This window comes from Cricetulus griseus, chromosome 5, assembly GCF_003668045.3.
Source record: "Cricetulus griseus strain 17A/GY chromosome 5, alternate assembly CriGri-PICRH-1.0, whole genome shotgun sequence".
Taxonomy (NCBI): Eukaryota; Metazoa; Chordata; class Mammalia; order Rodentia; family Cricetidae; genus Cricetulus; species Cricetulus griseus.
In genome coordinates this window covers 133,323,206-133,349,919 of record NC_048598.1, presented here as the reverse complement: position 1 = coordinate 133,349,919, position 26,714 = coordinate 133,323,206, and the positions used below count along the sequence as shown (strand labels likewise).

Genomic DNA, 26,714 nt, shown 5'->3' with positions numbered 1-26,714 from the left:
GTTTTCATTGCCATAAGCAAGGTCATCTGAAAAGGAATTGTAGGCAAGGCATTCCTAGAAACAGTGTTTTTTTCCTAGAGATAATCCAAGTAGAAGGTCCCAGCTTTCTGTAGTATGCAGAAGGTGTGGCAAAGACTGGCACTGGACTAATGAATGCAGATCAACAAGGACAGGAAAGGCAACCCTTTGACATCCATAAACACCTTGGGGGGACCTCCTGCAGGCCCCAATATCAAATTTGGTCCAATCATTCCCTGTCATCATTGGAGAAATTCATACACAGAGCAATTAAAAGACTTAATGTCTGTTGTTAAAAACCACACTGCTCTGGATGTGATCAAGGCCCAAATAGCTTCAGTAAAACAAAAATTTCAGGAGAGACTATAAAACAAGTATTTGGGCAAACTTCTATAAATGATCAAAGACCAAAGCTAAAAATATGAATAAATGGCATTGTAATTTAAGGTCTACTAGACACAAGGACAGATGAAATAATAATTTCACCAAAATCCTGGCATCCAGATCGGCCTTTTCAGGACATAAATGTTCAACTTCTAGAGATTGGAATTTCATCTCAGGTAAAACAAAGTGAAGATGGGTCAAGTGTACAGAGCCAGAAAGACAGATAGGAAAATTAAAACCATATATGGCTAACATAGCAATGAGTTCATAGCAATGAGTTTATGGGGATGTGATTTGTTGCAGCAATGGAAAACACAGATTAACATTCCTCCAATCTCAGAAACAAACCATTAAAATAAAGAATATTTCTGAGACAAATATTACAGGGTATTATCAAGAAAAGTTGAAAACCATTCAGGTCGTACATAAGCAGGACACAACAGCCCTACCTTTAAAATGGTTAACTGACAAACCTGTGTGGGTGAAACAATGGCTTTTGACATCATAAAAAAAAATTACAGGCACTAGAACACCTGGTACAGGTACAATATGTTCAACATATTGAAGAACTGACCAGTCCTTGGAATTCTCCTATATTTGTCATTAGAAAGAAATCTGGAAAATGGAGAATGTTAACAGATTTAAGAGCCATAAATAAAGTGATTCAACCAATGGGATCTTTACAGTCCAGAATTCCCTTGCCTTCTTTATTACCTAAATGATGGTCTATTATAATGATTGACTTAAAAGACTGCCTTTTTACTATACCTTTACAAGAACAGGATAGAGAAAAATTTATCTTCACAGTGCCTACTTATAATAATTTCCAGCCTGTTAAAAGGTATCATTGGAAAGTTCTTCCACAGGGATGCTAAACAGCCCAAGTTGGTTGCCCAATGTAGTCAGACTGTCTTTTGAGTCACCAGCTCACAAATAATGACACGGAGACATATTATAAATTATGAAAGATTGGCCTTAATTAGTTTTTTCCCCCCAACTAGCTCTTAAAACCTAAATTAACATATATTATAATAATTAAATTAATTATAACTATTAGTCTATGTTCTGCCACGTGGCTTGGTTACCACTCCTCTGTACCGTATGTTTGACTTCTTCAGTGTTTTGCTGGAATTTTCTGTTGTACCTAGATTCATTTTGAGTTTCTCTCTGTGCCTGGAAGTCCTGTCTATTTTCTCCTGCCTAGCTACTGGCCATTCAGCTCCTTATTAAACTAATCACAGTGACACATCTTCACACAATGTAAAAAAAATATTCCATGACAACTTATTCTGCTTTCTCCTCTTATTAGTAGATAGCCATGTAGTGCTGTCTACTTCTGTCACCCATTCTTCTTAACAAAACCTTCAAAAAGTGCTCCCCTCCCTTTTTTCCTTCCTTCCTTCCTTCCTTCCTTCCTTCCTTCCTTCCTTCCTTCCTTCCTTCCTTCCTTTTCCTCATATCTGCTTTTAAAACCTAGTTTTTAGGGGCTAGAGAGATTACTAATGATTAGAATCACATACTATTCTTCTAGATGACCTGAGTTTGGTTCCTAGAAACCATGTTGGGTGGCTGGTAACTGTCCACAAACCCTCTTTTGGCCTCTGCATTCATGTGCACATACCCACACACAGACACACAATTTAAAATGAATTATTTTAAGGCAGTGTGTGTGTGTGTGTGTGTGTGTGTGTGTGTGTGTGTGTGTGTGAGAGAGAGAGAGAGAGAGAGAGAGAGAGAGAGAGAGAGAGAACCATCTTCCTCTTGAAAGCTTAAATTGATGATAATGATTTGACAAGATTATGAAGGCATCAAAGGATCGGAGGAGGGCTCAAATCCTGCCACTCATGATGAGAAGCAGACACTGGGTGCACACTAGTCAGAACACAGTTGAGTGGTTACATTTGAAAAACCCACCTTCCTACTAGTAGGAGATTGTTCTTTCTGAGACTGTTCACACTCCCTCTTTAAAGTCAATTTTTCTTGTTCTGTGGGTTTTACAGTACAGGACTGGTGGAGTTGTTTCTGATGTTTGATGGGAAGAAGGTTGGATTCCAGTTGACGGACCTAGTAAAAAACCAATGTAAGAGGGAGAAATGCTTATATATCCATCTAGCCAGGAAAACAAACAGCAAATGAGGAATGCTTTTATTTACTACTTGGGTTCCATGGTTTTAAAAACACTTTTTTTTCAGCTGAGCAAGGTGGTAGAGGGTTCTGATTCCAGTTACCAGGGGATCACTTGAACTCAAATGTTCAAATCAGCCTGGGCAATAGCAAGATATGGACTTTTAATTATTTTTTTTAATTTTGTTTTTAAAATTTTATTTATTTATTTAATTTTATGTGTATTTGGTGTTTTGCCATCAGTGTCAGATCCCCTGGGACTAGAGTCAGATAGTTGTGAGCTGCCATGTGGGTAATGGGAATGGAACCCAGGTCCTCCTGAAGAGCAGGCAGTGCTCTTAACCACTAAGCCATCTCTCCAGCCCCCTGACTCTTTAATTCTTGAAACCTACTTTTCCTTTGTTTCTTTCTTTTTTAAAAATTATTTCTAAACATCCTTTCTAAATAAATCTGGTTGAGCTGACAAACTCAACATGGTAAGGGCAAGACAGATTAGAGGAGAATTCGGGGCCAGCCAAGCTTCCAGGAGCCAAGAGTGAGTGTGATGGAACTACTGAGCAAATGGGGGCAGCAGTTCTGGTTTTTAGAGGTGTCTGAGTTGCAAGTCCTATTGACCCTGTTTGAGACAGCTGCTGCTGCCCGTGTGTTTAATCTGCTAAAGTTCCAGGAGGGTGGGTACTACGGCTGTCCTATTCCCACAGTGGCTTCAGTACAGCAGAATTTCTGCATGTAGTAGGTATTCTAAAGGAAAATTTGTGATTCTTGGGAGAATTTCACAGCAGAGGTGCTGACGAAGTTTAAGGGGTTGACAACAGCACAGGTAAACAAGGGTCAGCTGGGTGGCTATCAGAAATTTTAAAAGGTTGTTCTGACCTTGAAATGCTGAGTCTATAAGAAGGGGCACCAAGTTTTCTCTTATAAAGGGTTGGCCAAATGGGTAAGATCTGAGTCTGATTTTGCCATTTCATTATTATATTATTGATCTGGGCCAATAATAATAACTCTAACCATTTCGAATGAGGAATATATGGATGTCATAGTTTCTATGACTCTACACTTTTAATATGAGGGTTAAAGCCACAGATTTATTTTAGTATAGAACTGCCAATATGAAATGAAAATAGTTTAAATGTATTTATATAAAAGCAAAGATGAATTTGTATAAAAGTAAATGAAAAATTATTCATTTTTAAAATAAGTCTGTCACCACAGGATATTCAAGCCTATACCTAAGAACTGTTTGAACCACATTAAACAGCTGTTCTCACATCTAATCAGTCACTTTCCACAATGTGAGACTTTTGAGTCACCTTCTCGAGGGAGTGTGTGAGGTCTGCTTTGGTGTTCTGCACCACAGTCTGGAGTCTCTTGCTCTCTTCACAAAGTAGCTGTGGTTCCTCATCCATGAAATGATCCAGCTTGTCCCAGGAGAGCCTTTTCTGCTGGCCATGGAGCCCTGAGAGATGGTCAGCTGTTTCTGAGATCCAGACCTTAGGAGAAAATTTCGGAGTTAAAACTTACTAGCAAACTGATGATCACTTCTGTCTTGAGACAGGTTTCCTGTTTACCGAATGACAATCCTTAGCAAACATTTTTTTGTTTTTCAAGCTTATGTGTATATAGATACAGATATAAAGAAAATGATACTCTTGGATTTTGATTTTTTTTTTAAAGGTTCAAAGTGGTCATTGGCAAAATAGTCCAGTCAACTTCAACAGAAAATCTGACAGAAGGGCTCTGACCTGGTCTTCAAAGGACTCAACTGTATAGAATTTGGTGGTTTCAAAGTTGCCTCCTTAGGCCCGGCCTTGGTGGCACACACCTTTAATCCCAGCAATTGGGAGGCAGAGGCAGAGGCAGAGGCAGGTCTACAGAGCGAGTGCCAGGATAGGCTTCAAAGCTATACAGAGAAACCCTGTCTCAAAAAAAACAAAACAAAACAAAACAAAAACAAAAAAACAATCAAAGTTGCCTCCTTGGGAAGCCCTCTTTGAACCCAGGCAACTCGCTTTTGATTAACACAGGACAGGGGACTCAGAGACACTGCAACCTGCATGCTTCCACAGGCTAATACCACCCAGCTTTCCCACAGGCAAGCATGTCCCTTTTTAGACTCCAAAGCACATACTGTCCTAGTAACTGAGGCCTGAATTCAGAAGTATGCTTTAAGCTACCGAAGTGACTTTTTAATTTTTAATCCTAAAAATAACTTCAGAAAAATTAAAAAGGTAACACAGCTAGGTAAGCTTTCTACCTTTTAAGCCAAACATGAAAAAGAAAAGAAAATTTAAAAGGTTCCAGAAAAAGGCCAGCCTTTATGTATTTTTAAAATTGAAGCAACTACCTTTTTTTTTTTTTTTTTGTATTATCAACCACAAGAAAAAATAACTGAATTAGGGACTATTTTTATTTTGAACAAAACTTTAACATCTACCAGATATTTGGAATGCTATTAATGATGTGTGTACACACTAGCAGCTCTGTGATATTTAAAATGAGATGTGTTTTTAACAGCCCCAGGAAGGCCAGCCAGCTATTTTTAAGCATCTTTTCCTAGACTTTCTGTTACCACAGAGGTTAAACCATTTGGCAGTGGTGACTTGCCCTCTAAGTCAGCAGCATTGTTTTAGGCTAGAGGTTTCCTTTTCTGTAGTTTTTCATCCCCCCCCCCCACGCCCCTGTAGATGGGTGTTCCTAGCTTAATTTCTCTTAATGTTTTTCTTGGCTGGTTTTGTAGGTTCCCATGCATCCTCTTATTTAAACTTTGAAAATGCTTTGGTTTTATTATAAAACTCAACTCAGTTATGGTCTTTAGCTTCTTTGGTCTAAAAAAAAAACACCTTATAATTCCATTTATATGAGGTTCAGAAGCAAACATCCCTGACCTATGGTGGCAGAAAGTACAGAAAGTACAAAAGTGGGTCCCTGGGGTTACCAACTGGAGGGGACAAAGGGTACAGACAGAAACGTTTTACTGTTTGCTCCTGGTAGTGGCTATAAAAACACATAAAAACATACCTTTATGTAAAAAACAAAAAACATCGTGATACATATATGCAAAACCAATCAAATCATAGACTAAAATAATTTCTAGCATAATTACAAAAAAAGAGGAAGAAATAACCTTGTCACCCGCATTCTGAAGCTGTCTTCGTAAGGACATCACTTCTTGTTTTAAAGCTTCCTTCTCCTGCTGAGTCACTTGGAGGTCTGATTGAATCCGGGACATCTGAAGGTTTACATTCTGCAGGACATCTTCTAAATCCTGAACCTGCATGGTAAGAGCAATTGTATACGGTGATACAAACATTCCTGGTCTCACCTCTCCAATGTCCAGGAAAGAATAAAGAAGAGAATGACAGGGCTCTCTCTTTCCAGCAAGTCAGTGGAAACTCAAGATGTTACATATAGCTACAGGACGTTAAGTTATACTTAAGGAAAAGATAAAGCCACGTTCTGCTGATGTGATCTAACTGACTGCCAGGGGCTGGAGGACAGAACTGAGGAAGGCCAGCTGCCATTGCTAACCACACCTGCAGTGAGTCTTGAGAAATTACATTTGAGTCTGAGGTGCTGCTTTAAAAAAAAAAACCTCTTAGTTGAAAATAATCACTTCTATTTGCAGAGTTCAATTGCATTTCAATTCATGTTAATTTGTAAAAGGCAGATAGATATCCAGGACTTCCAGTATAAGTGGACACGTGCTGGCTTAAGAAGTCGGGTCCTGTTACCAACAAGCAGTTCTCTTTAAGTCCTGCCCTTACACCTTCCTGGTAAGCAGGCTCTGAGCCAATGGGCTTCGACACGGATACACTGTTTAAATTATTTTGTCATATTGCAAAGATGTCTCAAGAGAGGTCCCATGGGATTGATCAGTCTGAGGCCACTTGGGCCCGTCTCACCTGGAATATTCTGGGCCTTTCTGTGCAAGCTGAAAATACTAGAAATACTAGACAATACTAATTATGGAGATGCAGCTCCAGCTGTCTACACACCTTTTCCTGGGACGTCACCAGCTGTGCCTTTAAGCTTTCGCTCTGCTGCTCCCAAGTCGTCTGTTCCTGCTTCATTGTAGCAATTTTGTGCTCTAGAACGCTTGATTTTGCCAACTGTTTCAGGAAGGGAAGAAGGGGGGGGGGACTTTTGTAAGCAAATCCAGAACCAGCCTATCTGCCTTGAGGAGCAGGCCTGGGGGGGGGGGGTATGGGCTGAGGCTGAGGGCATCCACCACTACCATCAAGAATCAGCCTGTCTACCTTGAGGAGCAGACCAGGGAGGGTGTGCGAGGTGGGGTTTTCCTGGCTCTGTACACTTTAATGTCAGGCTTCTCTTCCTTGTTGGGTTTTCCTTTTTCTGTTTCCCCCCCAGCGTCTCCTATTTTGGGGTGGGAAGTGGGCCAAAAGGCGATTGGAAATCTCAAGAGTGTACTGTAACAGGAAAATAAAGAATGCCTACGAGGCAGGCGGAGCAAGGAAAGTAACATCTTCCTATGGCTCGTGACAATATAATAGAAAAAAAATAGCGTTTGTCTATGAAATAGATCTCAGAGGATAAAAGCCATATTTCTATTATGTAGCATAGTGCTTTATATATTATTGCTAAATAGCATCATGATATATTAAGTGAGACAATGCCATGATCTCGACTTCACTAAGTCTAGGGTCACATAACTCCATCTATAACTTTGGTCTAATACAGGAAGCCCAGTGGCCACAGCCCATAGGGAAATGCTTGCTGCCGTACACACTCCACAATGATGAGAACGCCTATTGTTCTTACTACCTTATCAGCACAGCTGTTTAATTCTTCACTTAGAGCTTCTTTTTCCTTCAGCAGCTGTTCGTTGTAGGTTAGAATGCTAGCCATTTTTTGCTGCAAGTCAGAGAGATCAGGACATCTGTGCAGCTGAAAGAGATGAAACAAATGAGCCCTGCCATCACCTCCCAGCTATGTTTATACTATGAACTTGAAAAGGGGGTATTTGTAAACAGGGCACTTGCGTGGCCCTGAAACCTTCCTATCTGGACATATTTCAAGGGACATATAAACTCTAGCAGCCTATAATTAACTGGAACTAACTGTTCCCAGCTAGCTTCCCACTGTTCCCTAGTTGACTACTGAAATGTCTCCTTAGAGAGATACAGGCGGATGCTGCTAAATAATGGCCCTAGCTTTATCACAGTTAAATAACACACTGCCCTCCTGCCATCAGTTTAACTTCTGCTTGTGGAGCACATGCTACATTTTTTTTTTAATCATGCTTTTAAAAAGGTATTCAAATGTGTGTCAAACCATTTCAGCCAGGATCATAGAATTGGCTGAGCATGGTAATCCCAGCACTGGGAAGAGTCGATAGATGCAGAGCAGCGGTTCTCAACCTGGGGGTCAAAACCCCTTTGGCAAACCTCTATCTCCAACTAACAGTAGCAAAATTACAGTTACAAAGTAGCAATGAAAATAACTTCATGGTTGGGGTCACCACAACATGAGGAACTGTATTAAAAGGTCTCAGTATTAGGAAGGTTGAGAACCACTGCTCTAGAGGATCAGTAGCTCAAGGCCAGTCCTGGCTACACACAGTTGTTTCTAGTCCAACAAAGGCTTTAGGAGACCCTGTCTCCAAAAAGAAAAGAAAAAAAGAAGTACATGGCATGGTTGTACGTGCCCATAATCCTAGCACTCAGGAGGCCAAGGCTGGAAGATTGGAAGTTTGAAGCAAGCCTGGGTTACACATCAAGATCTCATTTCAAAACCAAAAACAAACTAGGGCATTGGTATTTATCACACAAGTGTCAGCATGTGGGCAAATTAAGGATGTGCCCTTGCCCTGGGAGAAGTCTAATGACTTCCCAGTAGTATTCCATCGGAGTGGACATGCTGGCTTCCTTCTCTCCACTCCACAGAGCTGGGGGCAATCCAGGCTACTTTTATTCCTTTCAGTGTCCATGTTGGTACTAGTGACACTCTGGGATGGAAACTTTGCTGCAGAGGTCTTTCTGTCCACTGTAAAGTGTTTTACTGCATCTCTGGCTGTAACCACTGCATTCAGTAATACTACTTCCCCAACTTAACAGGGGATGTTGATTCCTTGGATGCTATTAATACTTCTTATTGGTGTGATATGTAATACATATATAAAAGCACTTCCACAGCTCTAAATTATGATGTCATACAGAGTGGCATATGATGTCATACAGAGTGGCATATGATGTCATACAGAGTGGCATATGATGTCATATAGAGTGGTGTATGATGTCATACAGAGTGGCATATGCTTTCTGGGTCCAAGCTGCAGTGCACCAAGGATGGGCTGGAAGAATCCTCATGACCAAATAACTTCCTACCATGTGCACATAGGGACTCATGGTTTTCCCATCTATTTATAGCAATGCCCTGGGAAGAACGTGTAATAAAATGTGCCTCATGTTTTTCTCCCTACTCTGCTCCTTTTTCTGGTGCTATGTAGCTCAGCAAAGCCATACAGCATACATCCTTGAGTATGCACATAGACTGGTTGGCATACATCACACACGGTATGTACATGGGTTGGTCATTATCACTGAAAGGGTGAGCAAGCCATGCTTTCAAAGATACAGGAGGAAAGGGGTACTGGAGTTAATTACAACAAACTTGGTAGCAATGGCTCTGGGCTACTCTCACCTCACGGGGATGGAGTTTCTACTTGTGGCAGGAAAGATACACTCTGTACTATAGTGCCTGGCATAGAAAGTTCTTATAAGACACTTGTTTGGTGCCAGTCCTGAGAGAAGCATTACCAAAGACACAAGTGCCTTGAGGGCCTTACTCTTTTACTACATAGGGAGTCAATTAGCGATCAGCTCAAACAACGTAATGGTACAGGTGCAGTGTGAACCTCGTTAAGACTGATTTAGGGAAGGATACTTTATGCTTACAGGGTGAACAGATGTAGGAAGGAGCCTTTCATCATCCACTGGTACAAATATTAAGGTACCCTGAGGGTGGGGCAAATGAATGGAACAACTAAATTCTATTATAAAACAAGATTGGTACAATGGAGATCCTCTTACACATAAGAAAAATAGAGAGGACTGGACAATATTTCATCTGTAGTTTCTTTTTTTTTTTTTTTTGAGGTATGCCCTCTTCTGTTTAAAATTAAGTCTTTGTCTGAAACTCTGAAATAGCCTTCTAAAAAGACACACTAATTTTTGGAGGGGATGAGGCCCCGCCTTGTAGCCTGTACTGACCATGAACCCTCAATCCTCCTGTCTCAGTTTCTGGAGTGCTGGGATTACAAGAAGGCAACACCACAGCAAACTCTACATGTTAAACTTGTGTGAGAAAGTGTAACTGAAGACACTGGAGAGCTTATCCTCCCAAGCCGGGCGACTCACACCTGCCACAAGGAAAAGATACCAGTGGATCTTCAGACATTAAAGAACAGTTGTGGAAGTCATGAGCCACCCTCTTAGAGACAAACTAATGTTTTTTTTTTTTTCATCTGGTGGAAAGAAAACAGATGAACAAAATTTTGAAACTGGAATGGTTGGGATTCAGAGTAACAGAATTTTAGAGTCTATCATATAAATAAGTTGTTTCAGTAGAGAATTAGCAAGCAGAGTTCTTCTAAACACACGTGCACTTCAAGTCCTCAACCACAGTGCACAGGGCATTTGGTGGCAGGGAACACATCAAGTGCCATGTCGTTCTTCACCCCCCTCGGGAAGCCCAGACTTACCTGCTTCAGTTTCTCCAGTTCATCTTTGAGAAGGAGGTTTTCCTGTTCCACAATGTGAGTCTGCAGCTTAACTTCAGAAAGCTCTGCCTCCAGAGAAGCCACTAAAGTGGAAGTCTAAGAAAGAGAGCAGGCATATTACAGACATACTCATTGGCTAGGGAAACGTCACCCCAGGCATATAACAGACACCTTCATTGGCTGGGGAAGCTTCACCAAACCCACAGAAGGCAACCCAAGGAAACAGTAATACCAGTTCAATGGCATTGCTCTGAGAACATTTATCCTTTATAGTCAATGAACTAAGCAAATTGTCTTCCAAGGTTTTCCATGTACATGGATAGCATGGGCCTGATGACTGATCCAGGTCTTAGCATATTTCTCTACTGTAGAGTTACCTTCTCCTGGAAGAGCTACTGTGAGACTGAAATCTCCCCTTGGATATCTGCTTATTCATCCCAGTGTCTCCCAGTGCACTCAGGCTGCAACAGCTATCACCTGAGGTTTTCCTAAGGGTGACTCTCAGTTTTCTTCCTTCATTTCTGCATTTATATTAGAATTCCATAAGAAAGAGCAGCTGCTTCTCCCCGTGTGTTTATTCGATCAATCGATGTTACTGTGTACTCAGATAAATTATCTATTACACTTATTTTATAATAATTTCATTCTATATTGTATTTCATTGATAAAACTGTTTGAATCAGGGCTATTAGGAGTTTCCTTAGGTGGGGGCCTGAGTCTTTTGAATTTGTTCTATTTTTAATTTTTAAAAAATGATTTATTTTTTACCTTATTTTTTTTTCTTCATTTTATGTGCATTGGTATTCTACCTGAATGTAGGTCTGTGTGAGGGTATCAGATCCCACTGGAACTGGAATTACAGGCAATTGTGTGCTGCCATGTGGGTGCTGGGAATTGAACCCAGGTCCTCTGGAAAGATAGTGCTCTTAGCCACGGAGCCATCTCTCCAGCCACCTATTTTCACTTTTTATTTATTTATGTTTTAGCACTTTTTTCTGTCTGGCACCATGGGACATTTCAGATTCAGCTTATATCTTTCCTGTTCTGACCTCAGAATCAGTCATTTTTTTCCAAGATGCTTTTCTAGGAAAATAGTATTTAGAAAGCGAGATCTGGTTATCCCACACAAAAACACATCTATGTTTTCTTCTCCATCTCTCTGCGTATATACTGTGTACACACAGTAATGTCTCAGATCCTGAGCGAACATCAGAGGGTTCACCTTAGCCCTCCACATTTTGACACTGCAACTTTCTTCTCCAACAGTGAGAAGCATAGTTCTCATCCTTGGTCTATGCTATACTCACGTATTCATTCACTTCTAACAGTGTGTGCCCACAAGAATCACAGTTTCTGACTAGATTATTAAAGCATTTGTGGACTGCTAATTCTTTTTCCCTCACAACTGTGGTTATATTAGACATAGTGTCAGTTCTATTTGTTAGTGTTTTTTGTTCTATTTTTGTGTCCCCACACTCATCATGGTTGATTTTATTTATTTGACTATATGAAGACTGTGTGAAACAGGGCTTGGATGTAGCTTAGTAGTAGAGCATTCGCCTCGATGTTGCAAAGCTCTAGGTTAAACTCCCAGAACTGGGAGAAAAACAAAGCAAGACCAAAAAAAAAAAAAAAAAAAAGTAAAACACCTGAGTATAGTCAGAGCTTTCTACAAAGATAACTTCAATAGAGCATTGTTCTCTACCACATTCCCATTTCACTGTCCATGCCTTTCCCACTCAACTTCTCTGCAACCATCTCTTCAGTGTCTTGATGGGGGAGGTCCTTCTGTGTATATGTTTGTCTTATTGGTTGATATATAAAGCACTGTTGGCCAATAGGAAAGCAAGTTAGGTGGGACTAGGAGAGAAGGAGGATTCTGGGAAATGTAGGAAAGAGAGGGGTCACCATGGGATCCCAGGAAGAGAGGACACATAAGGCTGGCATCCTCGATAAGTCCTTATAAAAATCTATAGATTAGTAGTTATGGTTGATAATTAAGACTGAGCTAGCAAATAAGAAATCCTAGTCATTGGCCAGCAGCATTGTAACTAATATAAGACTCTGTGTGTTATTTGGGGGCCCTAAAGCGGCGGCAGAACCCAGGCAGCTGGCGGAGTTATCGTTACAGTGTCTGGATTATCATTCTTATATTTTCTTTACATAAATGGGCAGGCACATGCTTCTGTTCTAATGTCTCCCTTTTCCCTTACAAGCATGGAAGCACAGCCTTGATACTCTTTGTAGCCCCACCGCCCAATTAACATCATGTCCCGGAACTCGTTTTGATTGTTCTCATCCCTTTTATGTTCATTATTAATATTATTATTATTATTTGTGTTTTGGGGACAGGGTTTCTCTGTGTAACAGCCCTGGCTGGCCTGGAACTAGCTCTATAGACCAAGCCTTCCTGGGACTCACAGAGATCCACCTGCCTCTGCCTCCTGGGTGCTGGGATTAAAGGTGTGTGCCACCACCTCTGGCTATGTGCCTCCATTTTTAATAGTTATAGAAGACTACCCATAACAAGCCTCACCACTTAATTCAATCACTGCTGTGTGCATGAACATCTCAATTGTTCTTACAGCTTTGCAGATAGGAACAAAGCTGGGATGAATAAACCCATGCATATGACTTTTCATATCCCTTCAGGGATATTGTGAAGCTAAATTCCTAGAAGTGAGATTGTTGGACAAAAGGTAGGTAGTGCCAAATTTACCTCCCCACGGATGGTGTCAGTGCATGACTGACTACTGCAATGTATGAAACTGTCTGCCAACGCAGCCTTGCCAATAGAACATGCTGCTGTATTCTTTAAATAGATACTGATATTTTGAGCGAGGAATTACATGCCAGTACTGTTTATTTTACATTTCTCTAATTATGAGTGAGTTTGAATATCTTTTTGAAACTTTGAGGGTCATTTTAATCTTTAAAAAAAAAAACTTCTCTGTACCTGTTTTTTCCCCCACTTTGCTACCAGATTTTTCTTATGTCCTTAATTTTTTTCTTCTTTAAAAAAAATTTTAAATTTATTTATCTTGTGTACACACCCATGGGTTCACCAGCCCAGGGTGGGAGTGGAGGGTCAGAAGAGGCATCAGATCCACTGGAACTGGAGTTATGGATGGTTTGTGAGTTGCGGAGTGGGTACTGGGAAACACAAAGGTCCTCTGCAGGGGCCACTGGATCTCTCCAGCCCTGTCCTAAATTTCAAGGTTTTTTGTTTATTAGTTTTTAACAGAGAAGAAGCATCTTTTCTTTCTGTGTCTAAAGACAACTTCACCCATGAGTTTTTCTGGTGTTTGGATGGTTTTATTTATTGTATGTAGTATTCTACTCCAGTTGGGGTTTATTTCTATAATTGGAATCTGTTCTTAAATATCTATCCAATTAATCCAGGTGCTTAAAAAATCTATTTTGACCCCAGTGATTTGAAAAAACACTTCGATTACACGTACTTACTTTTGATATCTATGGGGAATTAGTCCCGGGAGTGCCACTCCCTTGCCCAAGAGAGCCAAATCCTTGGTTGCTCAAGTTCCTTTATAAATTGGTTCAATATTTGCATAGAATGTTTGTTTACATTGGCTTGTAGACTCATCCCCAGCAGCACATTGTAAATGTAAGTAAATACTTGTTACCTGTGTTCCTCAGCGAATAACAACAACACAAAGGAAATCTGTGCATATCTGGCACAGTGTAATTCTTTTTTTAAAAAGATATTTTTTATCACAGCTGAGATGAATTTACAAATATGTTGTTATTTATTGCTTACAGATGCTTCCCTGAACTCATTTTCCATTTGTTGGAGGGTGCTCTATACTCTTTATATATTTGATAAATCTGTAGTATATATTAATGTGCCAGTACCATATAGATTTAATCATTATAGTCTTCTGTATAAGAAATTCCTTTTCTATGACACCAGCTAACAATCTAAGCAACAGAGGAGAGGCTACCTTAAATGCCCTCCCCTGATAATGAGATTGATGACTAAATTATATGCAACCCAATAGCCCTCATCCAGCAGCTGGTGGAAGTAGAAGCAGACACCCACAACCTATCACTGAACTGAACTTGAATCCAGATGCAGAGAAGAACGAGTGAAGAGCAAAGGAGTCCAGACCAGGCTGGTGAAACTCACAGAAACAGCTGACCTGAACATCGGGGAACTCTAGCTCCCCAGACTGATAGCTGGGATACCAGCATGGGAATGATCCAGACCCCAGGAACACGGGTTTCAGTGAGGAAACCTCAGAAATCTATGGGACCTCCTGTAGTAGTTCAGTACTTATCCCTAGCATAGGTGTGGACTTTGGGAGCCCATTCCACATAGAGGAATACTCCCTGAGCCAAGACACATGGGGTTGGGCCTAGGCCCTATCCCAGAGGACTCTAATGACACCCTATGGAAGGCCTCACCATCCAGGGGGAGCAGAAAGGATATGTGATAGGTAGGGTTTTAGTTGGGGGGTGGTGGTAGGGGAGGACGGGAGGGACAAGGGTACTGGGATTGTCATGTAAAACAATCTTGTTTCTAATTCAAATAAAAAAAATTCAAATAAAAAAACAAAAAACAAAACAAAAAACAAAAACCAAAAAGAAAAAGAAAGAAAAAAGAAAAAAGAAAAAAAAGAAATTTCTTTCTTTGGACCGAGAAAATGAAGCTGGGTGTGGCTGGAGACCCTACCTGCACTTTGCATCGATCCAGCTCTTCTCTCAGACTCGAGTTTTCTTGTTCCCATTTCTCAGAGGTGCAAGCTCCTGGCTCCTTCTTCTGGCATAGCATTTCTGCCAGACGTTGATTAAGTTTTTGCAGTTCTTCCTTGTTTTGGGAGTTCTTTTGGCTGAGCTCTGTATTCTCTGAGTCCAACTGTTGGTTTTTGATTTTTAAATCTGAAACCTAATTAAAATTGAAATAAGTTTTAAAAAAATTGCTGCCCTACTTTTGCTGTAACAGTAAAAAAGCATATTTAGAGACTTTTCCCCTCTCTCAATGTAAAGTTAAAAAAAAAAAAATCTCTGAAAGAGGCTACTCTGCCACAGGGCAGCCCTCCTTCTCTCCCTGGCTGCTCTGCTGTGGAGTAGTTGTTCTTAACCTTCCTAATGCTGTGACCCTTTAATACAGTTAGTTCTTCATGTTGTAGTGACTCCCAAACACAAAATTATTTGCCTTGCTATTTCAAAATTGTGATTTATATAAATAACTTGTGTTTTCCAATGATCTTAAGCAGTCACTGTGAAAGGGTCATTGGACCCCCAAAGGGGGTCCGCTGTGGAGGATGAGCCTACTGTATATCTTTTTTGTAATAAACTTAGTTTTCCTTTGTGTGATCTTAACCATACACAATAACAAAAATAACATATGCTCATTATAAATTCAATCTATTCAGAAGTATATGAAAAAGTTAGACACAGGCTAATTTCAGGCCACAGAGTTCCCTATTCTTTATATTTGAATACACATACTACTAGGTCATTTTCTATGCATACATAATACTACTTACATTTAGCAAAAAAATAAAAATAGAGGTAAAAAGAATCATTGCATGTTTGAACAGCCTGCTTTTTCTACTTAGGATATCATGGAGATGTTATCTTTCCAACTTAGTGTATCTAGATACCACCCTATGGTATATATTTTGATGAATGCAGGGCATTTTATGCAAAAAGGCTTCTCCTATTGTCATTATCCATTCCTGCATAGATAGATATATATGTTTGTCATTATCATTTTTTTATTATTAACAATAAAATGGTATCATTTCTGGGTTTGTTTCTTTTTGTTTGTTTATGGCCTTGCTGGGTTACAAAGGAAGCCAATACAGAAGGCCCCAAAAGTCTTCCTATAGGTGCTACCAGCTGACTCTCGACAATGTAGTTTTACTTCCTCATTTTCTTGTTTAATTTTTGTTAGTTTAATAGGTTAAAAAAAAAACCCATAAACTATATAAATTTCCCTAACACTCTGAAGCTATCCATCCTGTATATAATGTCATGTCCTTCTGTGATTTGATTCTTTATATCTATAGACTACTTTTTAACTGAGTTCTGCCACTTATTTGAAATAGTACAAGATATATTTTGGATGTTACCTTGGCTATTTTAGACACTAAAAATATTCCTTTCCCAAGTATGTCCTTGTCTTGGGACTATTTCAGATATGTTCATAAACAGCTCTCCCATACTTGAGTACATGTTGTAAGATTATACAAAATGAGCATTGAATGACATAAGCCATCTGAACGAGTTACAAGTCTGTGAAATGATATGCAGATCTGCTGGCATTCTATAGCTGTGAAATTCTGTCAGAAATTTTCGGCTTTTAATCAGAAAAATGAAGGAACTGACATTAATTATAGTTAATAAAGGCTAGAACCAGTATTCACAGGTAAGGCTCATAAGCATTACCTGCCCATGTATTCTAGGTATAAAGCTTGTATTTCGAAATGAGGGTCTGTAAATAGACTATACATGATTTTCAAAGGCAGGGACCTAGTTTAGAGTCAATATGAGATGAGTTTCCACTGTCAACCTCACCATCTCGTACTACATATTATTCTACTACTCTATTTATTTATTTACTTATTTAGTTTGTAAATCTCAAATAAAAAAAGAAAATTTCAGAGTCAAGAAACACTAGGAAATTTTTAAGTGTTTCCTTACCTGTTTCTTTAATTTTTCAACCATCTTCTGAATTGAAGCTTTTTCCTGTTCTACAGTTTCTATTTTCTGCCTAAAGGAGCAATGAGAACATGATTCAGGAGTGAAGCCTTTAAAATAGAAGTTAAATAGTTCTCAGTCCTTGTAAAATTTAAGTGCGCTATCTATGTCTTACCACAATTCTTCCTGCGATCCATTTAATTCCTCTAATTTCAGGTTAGAGATGGTATCTTCTTCATTTAAAGTAGTAATTTCATTTCTCAAGATAGAATTTTCCTCTTGAAGCTTTTCAGATTCATATCTGAAGTGTAGAGATTAGAAAAAAAATGTTACAACATGGCAGTCATCTGGCATCTTCAGAAAATATTTTCTAGTAACTTCCAATAAAGAGAGCTTTTCATGCCAGATAAAGTAGAGGTCTAAATTAGTAGTCTCTTGGTACTTGGAAATCAAGTTGTAACATATTGAGTCACTACTTTTGGGAAATAAGAATCTCACTAAAAGACATGGGGGGAGGTGTCGGGGGAGAGCGTGGCTAGAAAGCCTTGAGCATGGAGACAGGAATCCAGACTCAAAGCCAATGCTGGTTTTGACTTCTCAATGGCAAGCAGGCTGCTTTGAACAGCTGGCTTCATTTACCTCAGTCTCAAGTCTTCCCTGCTCTGAACAGACAAAAGCCACATTACTATGATATCTGAGATTTAGTTTAGGCCCCCAGGGACCTTAAGAAAGAAAATGTACTACATAAACCCAAGAGGCATACCAAAATATGCAGTTTATTCTTCTCAGTGTATTCCGGGGTTCTGACATAAAAGTCATTTGAGGAAAAGGAAACACACATTCATTCACAACAGAATTATTTTTGTTTTATACCATTAAGATATTTCAGACACAATGTAGTATTTTACAAGTTAAAGAAAAACCCAAGGATGCTAGAATACTAAAATGCAATCTTATTTCATAAAGTCAGGTTGGTAGTTGTTCAAAGTGGTTTACTTTGTCTTTATCCCTCAAGAATATTTATTAGACTCTGGTAACTGCTTGTTTGTTGGATACTAGCATACACTTCAAGTGTGGAAGGAACAAGTATAAACCAATCAACACATTGCCTGTATTAGTGTAATTATAGCACTGTTATCTACCAAGTGAGTTAAAACTACACAAAAGGCATTCATTCCATATAACATGCTCCAGCGAAATGAGGACAGTAACTAACATTGAGCAGAACGGTATCTATCCATCCGTTGTAAGGATGTAAGTGCTAGGAGAGGGCTAAGGACGAACACCGATGATGCATATGGTTAAATAACAGACACTCGCCATGTTGAGCTTCCATACTGCATAGGGACAACATGGATTTGCTATGCAGAAGGGGATGCCACCTAGACAAGGTTACTCTAGTTGTTAATACACACAGAAGCAGAGAAGGCTAGAACACTGCTCTTCTTGAGACTAATAGGTTAGTGTCTCTAGGCACAGCAAGCAGCGGCGGTTAGATTTGACCAGGTGCTCTGCAGGCTTCCACGAGGTCTAGAAGGCCCATACATTACCTCAGAAGTTCAACTTTGCGCTGCATCTCACTGCATGTGATTTGCAAGTCATGCATCATTGCCTTCAGCTCTTCCTCCTTCTCTCCTTGAGAAGGTGCATCTCTCTGCTTGATTAATGTGCTGACTCGCTCCCTCAACTTTCTAGTCAGTTCCTGTAGCTTCTGTTTCTCCAGTTCTAACTCTGCGATTGTGACCTGATGCTGAGGATGTGTGTCTTGGAGGCCTAGGAGGGCAGCACTTTCCTCCAGGAGAACTGGATTCTGCACACTAGGCTTTTCCTGATGTGTCTGAATTGTCCCATGGAACCAGGCAATTTCATGTGCTTTAATTCTAGCCAGGAGCCGCGTGCTTTCCTGTTCACACCATTTGGTTTCTTGTCTGCGTTCTTCTAGGGTGTGGTGCATGCTCATGACCTTGGGTGTACACCCTGGAGTCTGACGGAATTCAAGCAGCTTTTCATCAGAGATGACCTCCAGGTGTTCTGAAGGGGCTTCCCACAAGGAGTAGCTGTCACAGTGCAGAGGGGCTCTATCCAGCACCTTCTCCATCTTCCCTTGAAGTCTCAACACCAGAGCACTGAGCTCCTCATTTTCCATTTTGACCTCATCATAACTCTTCTCCAGGCTAAGGAACGTTTCCATCACCTCCTCCATTTTCTTCATCTCATCCTGCAGCCTGAAGACTTCAGTAGTGAGCTCTTTGTTGCTGTCCAGTGACTCATCGTAGCGTGCCTCCATGAGCCTCAACTCCTCGTGGAGGCAGGCATTTTCTCTAGTGGCATCTTCATATAACAACTTATATCTGGAAGATGTCTCGGGGATTCTCTCCAGCATCTTTAGTTTCTTTTTCAGCACAGAAATATCAAAAAGTAGGTCCTGCTTCCTTTCAGAAGCCTGATCGCAGTCTGCTCGTAAGACTGTTAGTTGCTCCTGAAGTTGAACAACCTGGCTCTTCAGGTCCCAGGATTCCGTCCTGGTGTCTTCACTGTTTTCGAGCTCAGAAAAGCACTCCAGGGATGTTTCCAACTCTTCAGTTTTGCACTCCTGCCTCTGAACAGAGCTTGTCCCTGTACTACCCAGGTCCTGGGCCTCGCAGTCACCTAGATCACTGAGGATGTGCTTGGTGGTGGAACTTTCTCCTTGCTTTACTTGTGATAAAAATGACTCAGCTTGTTCCCTGGAACTTCCAGAAATCTCAATGATATGCTCCTCTAAACAAGGTGACATCACTGACCCAGGCTCTAATTTTTTCAGCCTCTGCTGCAATCTAGAAATTTCAGTAGCCATTTTTGCATTTTCCTTCACGGCACGCTCATGAGCTCTCTGCAGGCTGATGAGGACATCACCATTTTCTTCCAACAGCTGCTCCCCTTGCTGAAGCAGGGACATGGCTCCATTTCCTTCTGCCTCCTCCCCTGTCATTACCAGAGAATGAGCACCCTGGAGCCCCGAAAGAGACGCTGCCTGTTGCATGTCCTTTACTGTATTCTGGAGCCTGCGGATTTCTGCACTCAGCTCAGCCTTCTCCAGATCTGCTCTCTCACAGCTCACTCTGTGGGCGCTCTCCAGGGCCGCAAGCTTGCCTACCATTTCTCCCCTCTCTTGTTCACGCTCTACCTGTAACCTTTCAAGCCACTGGCTGGCCAGCTGCTCAGAGGTCCCTGTCTGGCATAGCTCTCGTTCCCTCAGCTGTCTCTCCTGACTTCTCTTCAGCTCAAGTATTTGGTCAGACAAGAGGCCCTGCTGGCTCTCCGAAGTGTTGCGAAGGTCTTCCAGGTCTTGCAGCAGCTGATCTCTTTCCATGCTTAGGCTACTCAAACGTTCCTTGTATGTCTTCTCCAGCATCTCCCGCTCCTGGTTCAGGACAAGAGCAGTTGCCTTCTCCCTCTGGAGTGCCTCCTTCAGCTGCTCCTGGGCTTCTGTGCACTCCTGAGTGAGCTCATCCTTCTCGAACTGCCACTGGGACCGCTCCTCCAGGTGCTGGTCCAGGAGGTCCTTCAGCTCTTGGCGGTAGCGTCCTTCCAGGCTTTGCAGAGTGTGTTCACAGCGCTCAGTGACTTTCTCACAGTCAGCCTGAAACTGGGCTTCTATCTGAGAGGCTCTTCTATTACACTCTGTTTCCATTTTTTCCCTAAATGTGGTCAACATACAGCATTATTGAAACTGCTGCCAACTCCAGAAGCAAACTCAACATTTTCCCATGCAGAGAGGAGGCTGATGGGCAAACAATGGGACCCCTTTTACAATGATCGGATTCCTATGCGATTCGAGTGTACCAGGAAGGGATTCTCTCCTCCTGGAGCTAAGGCTGGTGGCCATATATCTGGAAAACTTACCTTTCTCTGAAGCAGGGGGAAATTTACAAAACTAAATCCTTTGATATCCTCCTGGGTGTATTATGTGGCTTAAACCGATGCCTTAAACTGGCCCCTTTCATATGAAATGACCAAAGACATAGCGACCTCACTCCTCAACTGGGAAATAACTTCTTCATTTGAATGAAGAAGGCATCGTAGGATTTCAGTTGCATAAATCAGACATAATAATAACCATCTTCTGCTTTTGCTTCTCATTTAATAAAATAGCACTATATTAAACAAGGTGGGATGTTCAGAAGCTCTCAGTTATCCCTGGATTTCACACAAGGAAGATAAACACAAGATGGCATTTCCTAACGGGGAGGAAGTATAAGCATGTCCAGAATCCAGTTTATAAATAGCCTTTCTCAGAAAGCAACAGCATCAGAGCAGGAAGGATCTGGACCTCATCCGGAGCACAGAGAGACAGTAAGTCTCATACAGGAACAGTTCCTCCAACCCCCGCACCCCCCCCCCCCCGTGCACATACATCACAACAGTTCCAGTAACCCTAAGGGAGGCTCCCAGGTAAACCAGGCAAAACTGGCTCAGTTCATTTCTAAAGAACCAATTCCATCAGCTGTCCCCGCCCCAGTCCTCTCTAGTGGGAACCCCTGAGAGAAGTACTGCCATGTTGCTTCAGTTCCCCTCATTTTCTCACCTTCCCTCCTGAAGTTCCCTTTGGTGACGTTCCAAGAGCTCTTTCCTCAGCTCCTCTTTCTCAAGAGTGTGCTTCTCCACCAGGCTCAGCAGCTGCTCCTGGTAAGATTGCTCCAGGTCCTGCGTCAAGCCCCTCACCTTCTCTTCGGTCCAGGCAGCACTCCGAGAGAGCTCCTCTCTCTCCTGCTCAAAGTTCTCCTCTGCCTGCTGCAGCCTGGCCTTGAGCTCCCGCTCATGCTCCAGCCGCAGCTCCTCCTGAAGCTGAGTCTTCTCCTCCTCAAACATCAGCTGCAGTTGTTTTTTTTCCTCCTCGTGCCTGCAGCTGGCCTCATGGTGGGCCTCCTTCAGCACCATGGCCTGCCCTTGGAGATCTGCGATCTCACCACGAAGGTCACTTATTTGTGTCTCCAAGGTGTGCATTCCATGCTCATACTTTTGCTTCATGGCCGCCTGCTCTTTTTCACAGGTGACCCTGGTTTCATCCAACTGCTTTTCATAATGGTACACCTAGAACCAGACAGTGGAACCGCTGGATGACTGGGTTCTAGGTTGTGCAAAGGGAGGGTGGGGACAAGTGATTCTGTACCACAGGACACTCTTGGTTTCTCAGTCTGATTGAAAGTGACTTAGCTCAAAATTACCTGAAGTAAAATAATAGCAAGCAAGGTCTGCTTTTATTTATTTAGGTATGCGTGTATGTATGAGCATGAGTGTTTGTATATGTACAAGGAGACATGTGTGCAGGTGTGTGTTCACATGTGTGGGGGCAAGAGGCCAACCATAGCATCATTCCTTAGGCACTATCCACCTTCTTTCTCCTGACAGGTCTTTCATTGGCTTTGAACTAACTAAATAGGTTAGGTTGGCTAGCCAGAGAGCTCCAGGGTCTATCATGGAACTAACAATTCATTCCCTGACTTTGTGTTTGCTATGGCCTGAGGAGTACCTTATGAAGTTCAAGAACCATTTGAAGACTTAAACGGAGTATTTTAAGTCTCAAAGTTTGCAGTAGGAAAGAAAGATGTGAAGGCAAAGAAAGCATATGTGAGGCTCCATGTGGTGCTTGGCGGCAGTGGAGTTATTTGGAAACCAGAAAAATTCAAGTGAACACACAAAAGCAGAGGCGGGGGAGGGGGCACTTGGCAAAGGGGACCTCAACTTGAAGCCTGAAATCCACATAAAAACAGCTGGGCATGGTGGCCCTTACTTGTGATGCCAGTACTAGGAAGGTAGAGACCGATCAAGGAAGACACGACATCAATATCCAGCTGTGAGACACTCATCTGCTCTCAAACACAAGTATGCATACACATGTAAACATGCATACCACATGCAAGAAAGAAAAAAAACTCAACACATGGTGAAGGTGAGCAACAGCCACATAGTGAAGGAGGGAAAGAAAGGCCAAGGGTAAGAACTTGCATCTAAACTAGTAAGTGGTACTATGTCAGCGAAAGGGCTTTGTTTGTTTGTTTTTTAATTGGGATATTTTTAAACAAGCTAAAAACACTATAATTAGTACATTACAATATGTGAGGCTGCGCACATCACATGCAGGACAATTTCCCATTGTCCGCAATAAGATCAAGGGAAAATCACATCACAGAACAGGTCTTGACCTCAACTACCAATCCATAGAAATGCACAGGAAGTGCTGGTCTCGGAGGAAAAAGCATCAGGACCACGGTATGCTGACAAGACTCTCAGCCATCAGAGAACAAGACTGGGAAGCAAGACTTACTTTCTCTTCCAGCTCCAGTCTCAGGTGACACAGGTCCCTGTGGTGTTGTTCTTTCATCTGTTCGATGACCAGCTCAGCCTCAATGCTCATATTCAATGGATTGCATTCTTCAGAACCAAGCCCTGAAAACACATGGAAACCACTGACCCTTCGGGTTCTGTCACTGGCACACTCTGCCATCTGGCGATAGCTTGACTAAGGAATTCTTTTCAGCCTGATTTGCCCATGTGTGAAGCACTTGGAAACAATAGAAGCTGTGAAAAATTCTCTGCTCTTCAAACATTTGAGCAACAAGAGGAAGAAGGTGAATAGATTCTCCTGAACATAGGTGGTGTGCTAAACCTTAGTAGAGTCCATCTTTTAGAATGATTTATGGTTGTGTGTGGAATATGTTGGTTGAATGTGAGCTCTCAGTAAAAATGCTTTATGGCAAGGAGATAGCAACCAGCTTTTTGTCTATCCAGAAACTGCTCAGTGACAAATTCAGAGGGATGATGCAACAGGGGAACAAATAAATGACTATTAATTACCCTTGCTGCCGAGTCTTCCAGGGCTAACTTTGTTGTAATAAGAAAAGCAGTGCTCGAGAGAAAGATGCCATGCAACAGGGTTCAAGCAGAGGGGTTTTTATTAGAGAAAGGGATCATAAAAGGGGAAAAAAGAGGGGGAGACCAGCCTTCAGGGACAGGAGCAGCGGGAGAGAGGAGAGAGGGACACACAGAGAGGAACAGACAGAGAGAAAGAGAGAGGTGGGGAGGATGGGAGGTGGGCAGGGCCCATTTAAAAGGGAACATAGTGAATATGCACAGGTGGTGCTCTTAGTGGCAGCAGTTGAGGGTGTATCCTGGGCAGGCCAGGACAGATACCTGAATACTAACAAACTTCATGAGCCAAGATGCCAAATCCATCTCTCAAGGCTGCACACAATAGTTTTACTGTCATGAGTTTCCTGATGTCTAGGTTATTTTCACCTTAAACAATCCGTTAAAGATAGGACATAGGTCAGGAGTGTGGGTGCAGGCAACTGGGAAGGAGACTCTCAACGCCTTCAAAGGAGTTTACTTTTCCCATTATCTACAAATAAGGACCAAGAGGAAATTGAAAATATGAGCAGAAGCTGCGGGTAGATCTAGCACAAGGTCAAATTTATCTACTACCGGGTAAAGATATCTTAAGGGCATGAGACTCAAATAGTTTTGTCACTGAAAGATGTGAAGGCAGATGGAGAACCGTTCTTGGGTGAAGTTCTAGCAGCTGGGATTGACAGTCTTGCCTTGGGCTTTCTCTTCGTATTATTTCATCACATCCCTGCTCCAAGATGGCAGGGTTGCTTAGAAATAACCTCCAACATTCTGGTGGACACGCCTAGCCCTAACTGAGTCAAGGACCAGAGAAAAGGACACACAGCTTCTTACACCTCCTCTCCAGCCACCTACAGTAGAGGTGAGCAAAGGATAAATCACCTTCCTAAGAACCAAAGGGAGGGAGAAGCTACAAAGAGCAGCAGAAGCTAGGATACTGAGGAAAGAGGCAGGACTCAGGCAAAGAACTGGCTGTGACTGTAACAGGCATGCTATCCACTATCCCCTCAAAACCACGGGCACTAACTCTTAACTTATTTGCTGCTCTGCAGAGGCAAATCAGGCATTTAGCCTAGCCAGCCTATGAAAATCAGTTATGGGTTCTGTGGTGTGTGGCTGGCTAACTCTTCCAAACCATCTTCATACCAGGCAGACACTAATGGGGAGGAAAGAGCCTACAATATCAAAATCAGAAATATTTTTATAACGACCTCAAGGACAAATGAAAAACCCTGCCACAACTGAAATAGCTCAAGGAATGAGACTGCCAAAGTCTCTCCCTCCCTGGATGCCAGGATGCCAGTGTTCAGCTGTGCTGCACTCAACTATGGTTCTAAAAACTAGGTCAAATGCAGATACCTAAAAGATCATGTGCAAATGTGTTTACCTTGGTCAGGTTCAATGCCACCACTGTTAACATCAAGTTCTTCTGACAGCGAGTTCTTCAAGGGGAGCCTGAACACTTTGCCTTGTGCACGATATTCCTCTAGCTCTGAATGGAGTTCATCCACTTGGTCTTGTAATAGCTGGAGTTTAAAAACCAACACCAGTCTTACATGGGGCACCAAGAGCACAAGCCACAGAAAAACAGATAAACAGGATAACAGCAAAATATAAACTTTTGTGCTTCAGAAGACACCAAGAAAGAAAAGAGATGGGGGCTGAAGAGAAAACTTGGAGGTTAAGAACCTTTCTTGCTCATGCACTGGACCTGAGTTTGGTTCCCAGCATCTGTGTCAGGTGGGTCACAATCACCTGTGACTCCCACACCAAGGGGAACTGATGCCCTCTTCTGGCCTCTGTGGGTACTGCACTCATGTGCATAAACAACACAAACACATATACACATAACAAAAAATAAAAATACATATTTTTTAAAAAGTAAAAAAGACAATGCATGCAATTGGAGGAAATTTTTGTTAACTACCAGACAGGGACTTATAGCTAGAATTTATAATGATTTTTAGAAGTTAAAGACAAGGAATTCAACCCAAAAATGGGCAAAGACTATAACAGCTAGCCTGTAACACTGTTAGCTATCAGAAGAATGGTAAAATCCAGGACAGTGTATGACAACAACTATAAACAAAGATGTGGGGAAGCCAGGACTCTCATATGGTGAAAACAGCATGATCTCACCACCTTGGAGGAGGTCTGCCAATTCCTGAAAGTTAAAACATTGATTTCTCCTGTGGCCCAGTTGAACACTTGCAGGTATAAACCCCAAGCAAAAATCTACATAGAAGCATTCATTATTCATGATAGGCCCTAAAAACCCAAATGTCTACTAACTGATTAACAAAATGTAACATCAATATAATGGGATTTTATTCAGCCACTGGAAGGGACAGAACATGAATACATGCAACAATATCACCAAATGAAGGAAGCCATTTACAAAGACCATTTGTTACATGATTCCATTTCTACGAAGGGTGAAGATTGGCTCTATTAAGACAGAAAATAGATCAGTGGTTGCCTGTGGTAGGGGGAGGGGGGAGGGGACAACAAACAGGAAGAGCTGGCTAAAGTGAAAGTGGGGGTTTCTTGGGAGATGACAACATTCTCATACTGAATGTAGTCAGTGTTGCTTAGTTGTTTGAATATAACTAAAGACACAGAACTGTAAACCTTGAATGAAAGATGGAACTGGGAGAGCTCTGAAGGTATCAGTAATGATTCATTCACTTTAGAGACAATTAAAAAAAAAAAAAAAAAACAACTACATGATTAGGCCTAAGAGCTGATCATGAAGGCAGCAGAGAAGTGCCTGTCACCTCTTATGTGCACACACAGCTCCTGAGAAGGCAGGACAAAAGCAAACTTTTGAGGTGACAGAGTTCCTCATCTCTGCACAAGGACAAACTGTATCTAAAATAATCAGAACTTGGTGCTA

The 26,714-nt window shown here is 41.6% G+C and overlaps 1 protein-coding gene across 8 annotated transcripts in view; it reads right to left on the bottom strand.

The window, feature by feature from the left end:
• The window catches only part of Nin (ninein), a 106,072-nt gene that overhangs the window by 14,062 nt on the left and 65,296 nt on the right, over positions 1-26,714 (bottom strand). For 7 of the 8 annotated variants that reach the window (XM_027418183.2, XM_027418182.2, XM_027418184.2 and 4 more), the window contains 13 exons: positions 25,206-25,344; positions 23,238-23,359; positions 21,498-22,003; positions 18,481-20,610; positions 17,106-17,231; positions 16,934-17,003; positions 14,958-15,170; positions 10,247-10,360; positions 7,309-7,431; positions 6,522-6,635; positions 5,651-5,797; positions 3,837-4,016; positions 2,317-2,466 (listed from right to left, as the gene is read on the bottom strand). In XM_027418183.2, coding sequence (XP_027273984.1) covers positions 2,317-2,466; positions 3,837-4,016; positions 5,651-5,797; positions 6,522-6,635; positions 7,309-7,431; positions 10,247-10,360; positions 14,958-15,170; positions 16,934-17,003; positions 17,106-17,231; positions 18,481-20,610; positions 21,498-22,003; positions 23,238-23,359; positions 25,206-25,344 — 4,134 coding nt within the window. The remainder of the gene's footprint in view (positions 1-2,316; positions 2,467-3,836; positions 4,017-5,650; positions 5,798-6,521; positions 6,636-7,308; positions 7,432-10,246; positions 10,361-14,957; positions 15,171-16,933; positions 17,004-17,105; positions 17,232-18,480; positions 20,611-21,497; positions 22,004-23,237; positions 23,360-25,205; positions 25,345-26,714) is intronic. The other variant, XM_027418187.2, reaches the window with a different exon arrangement.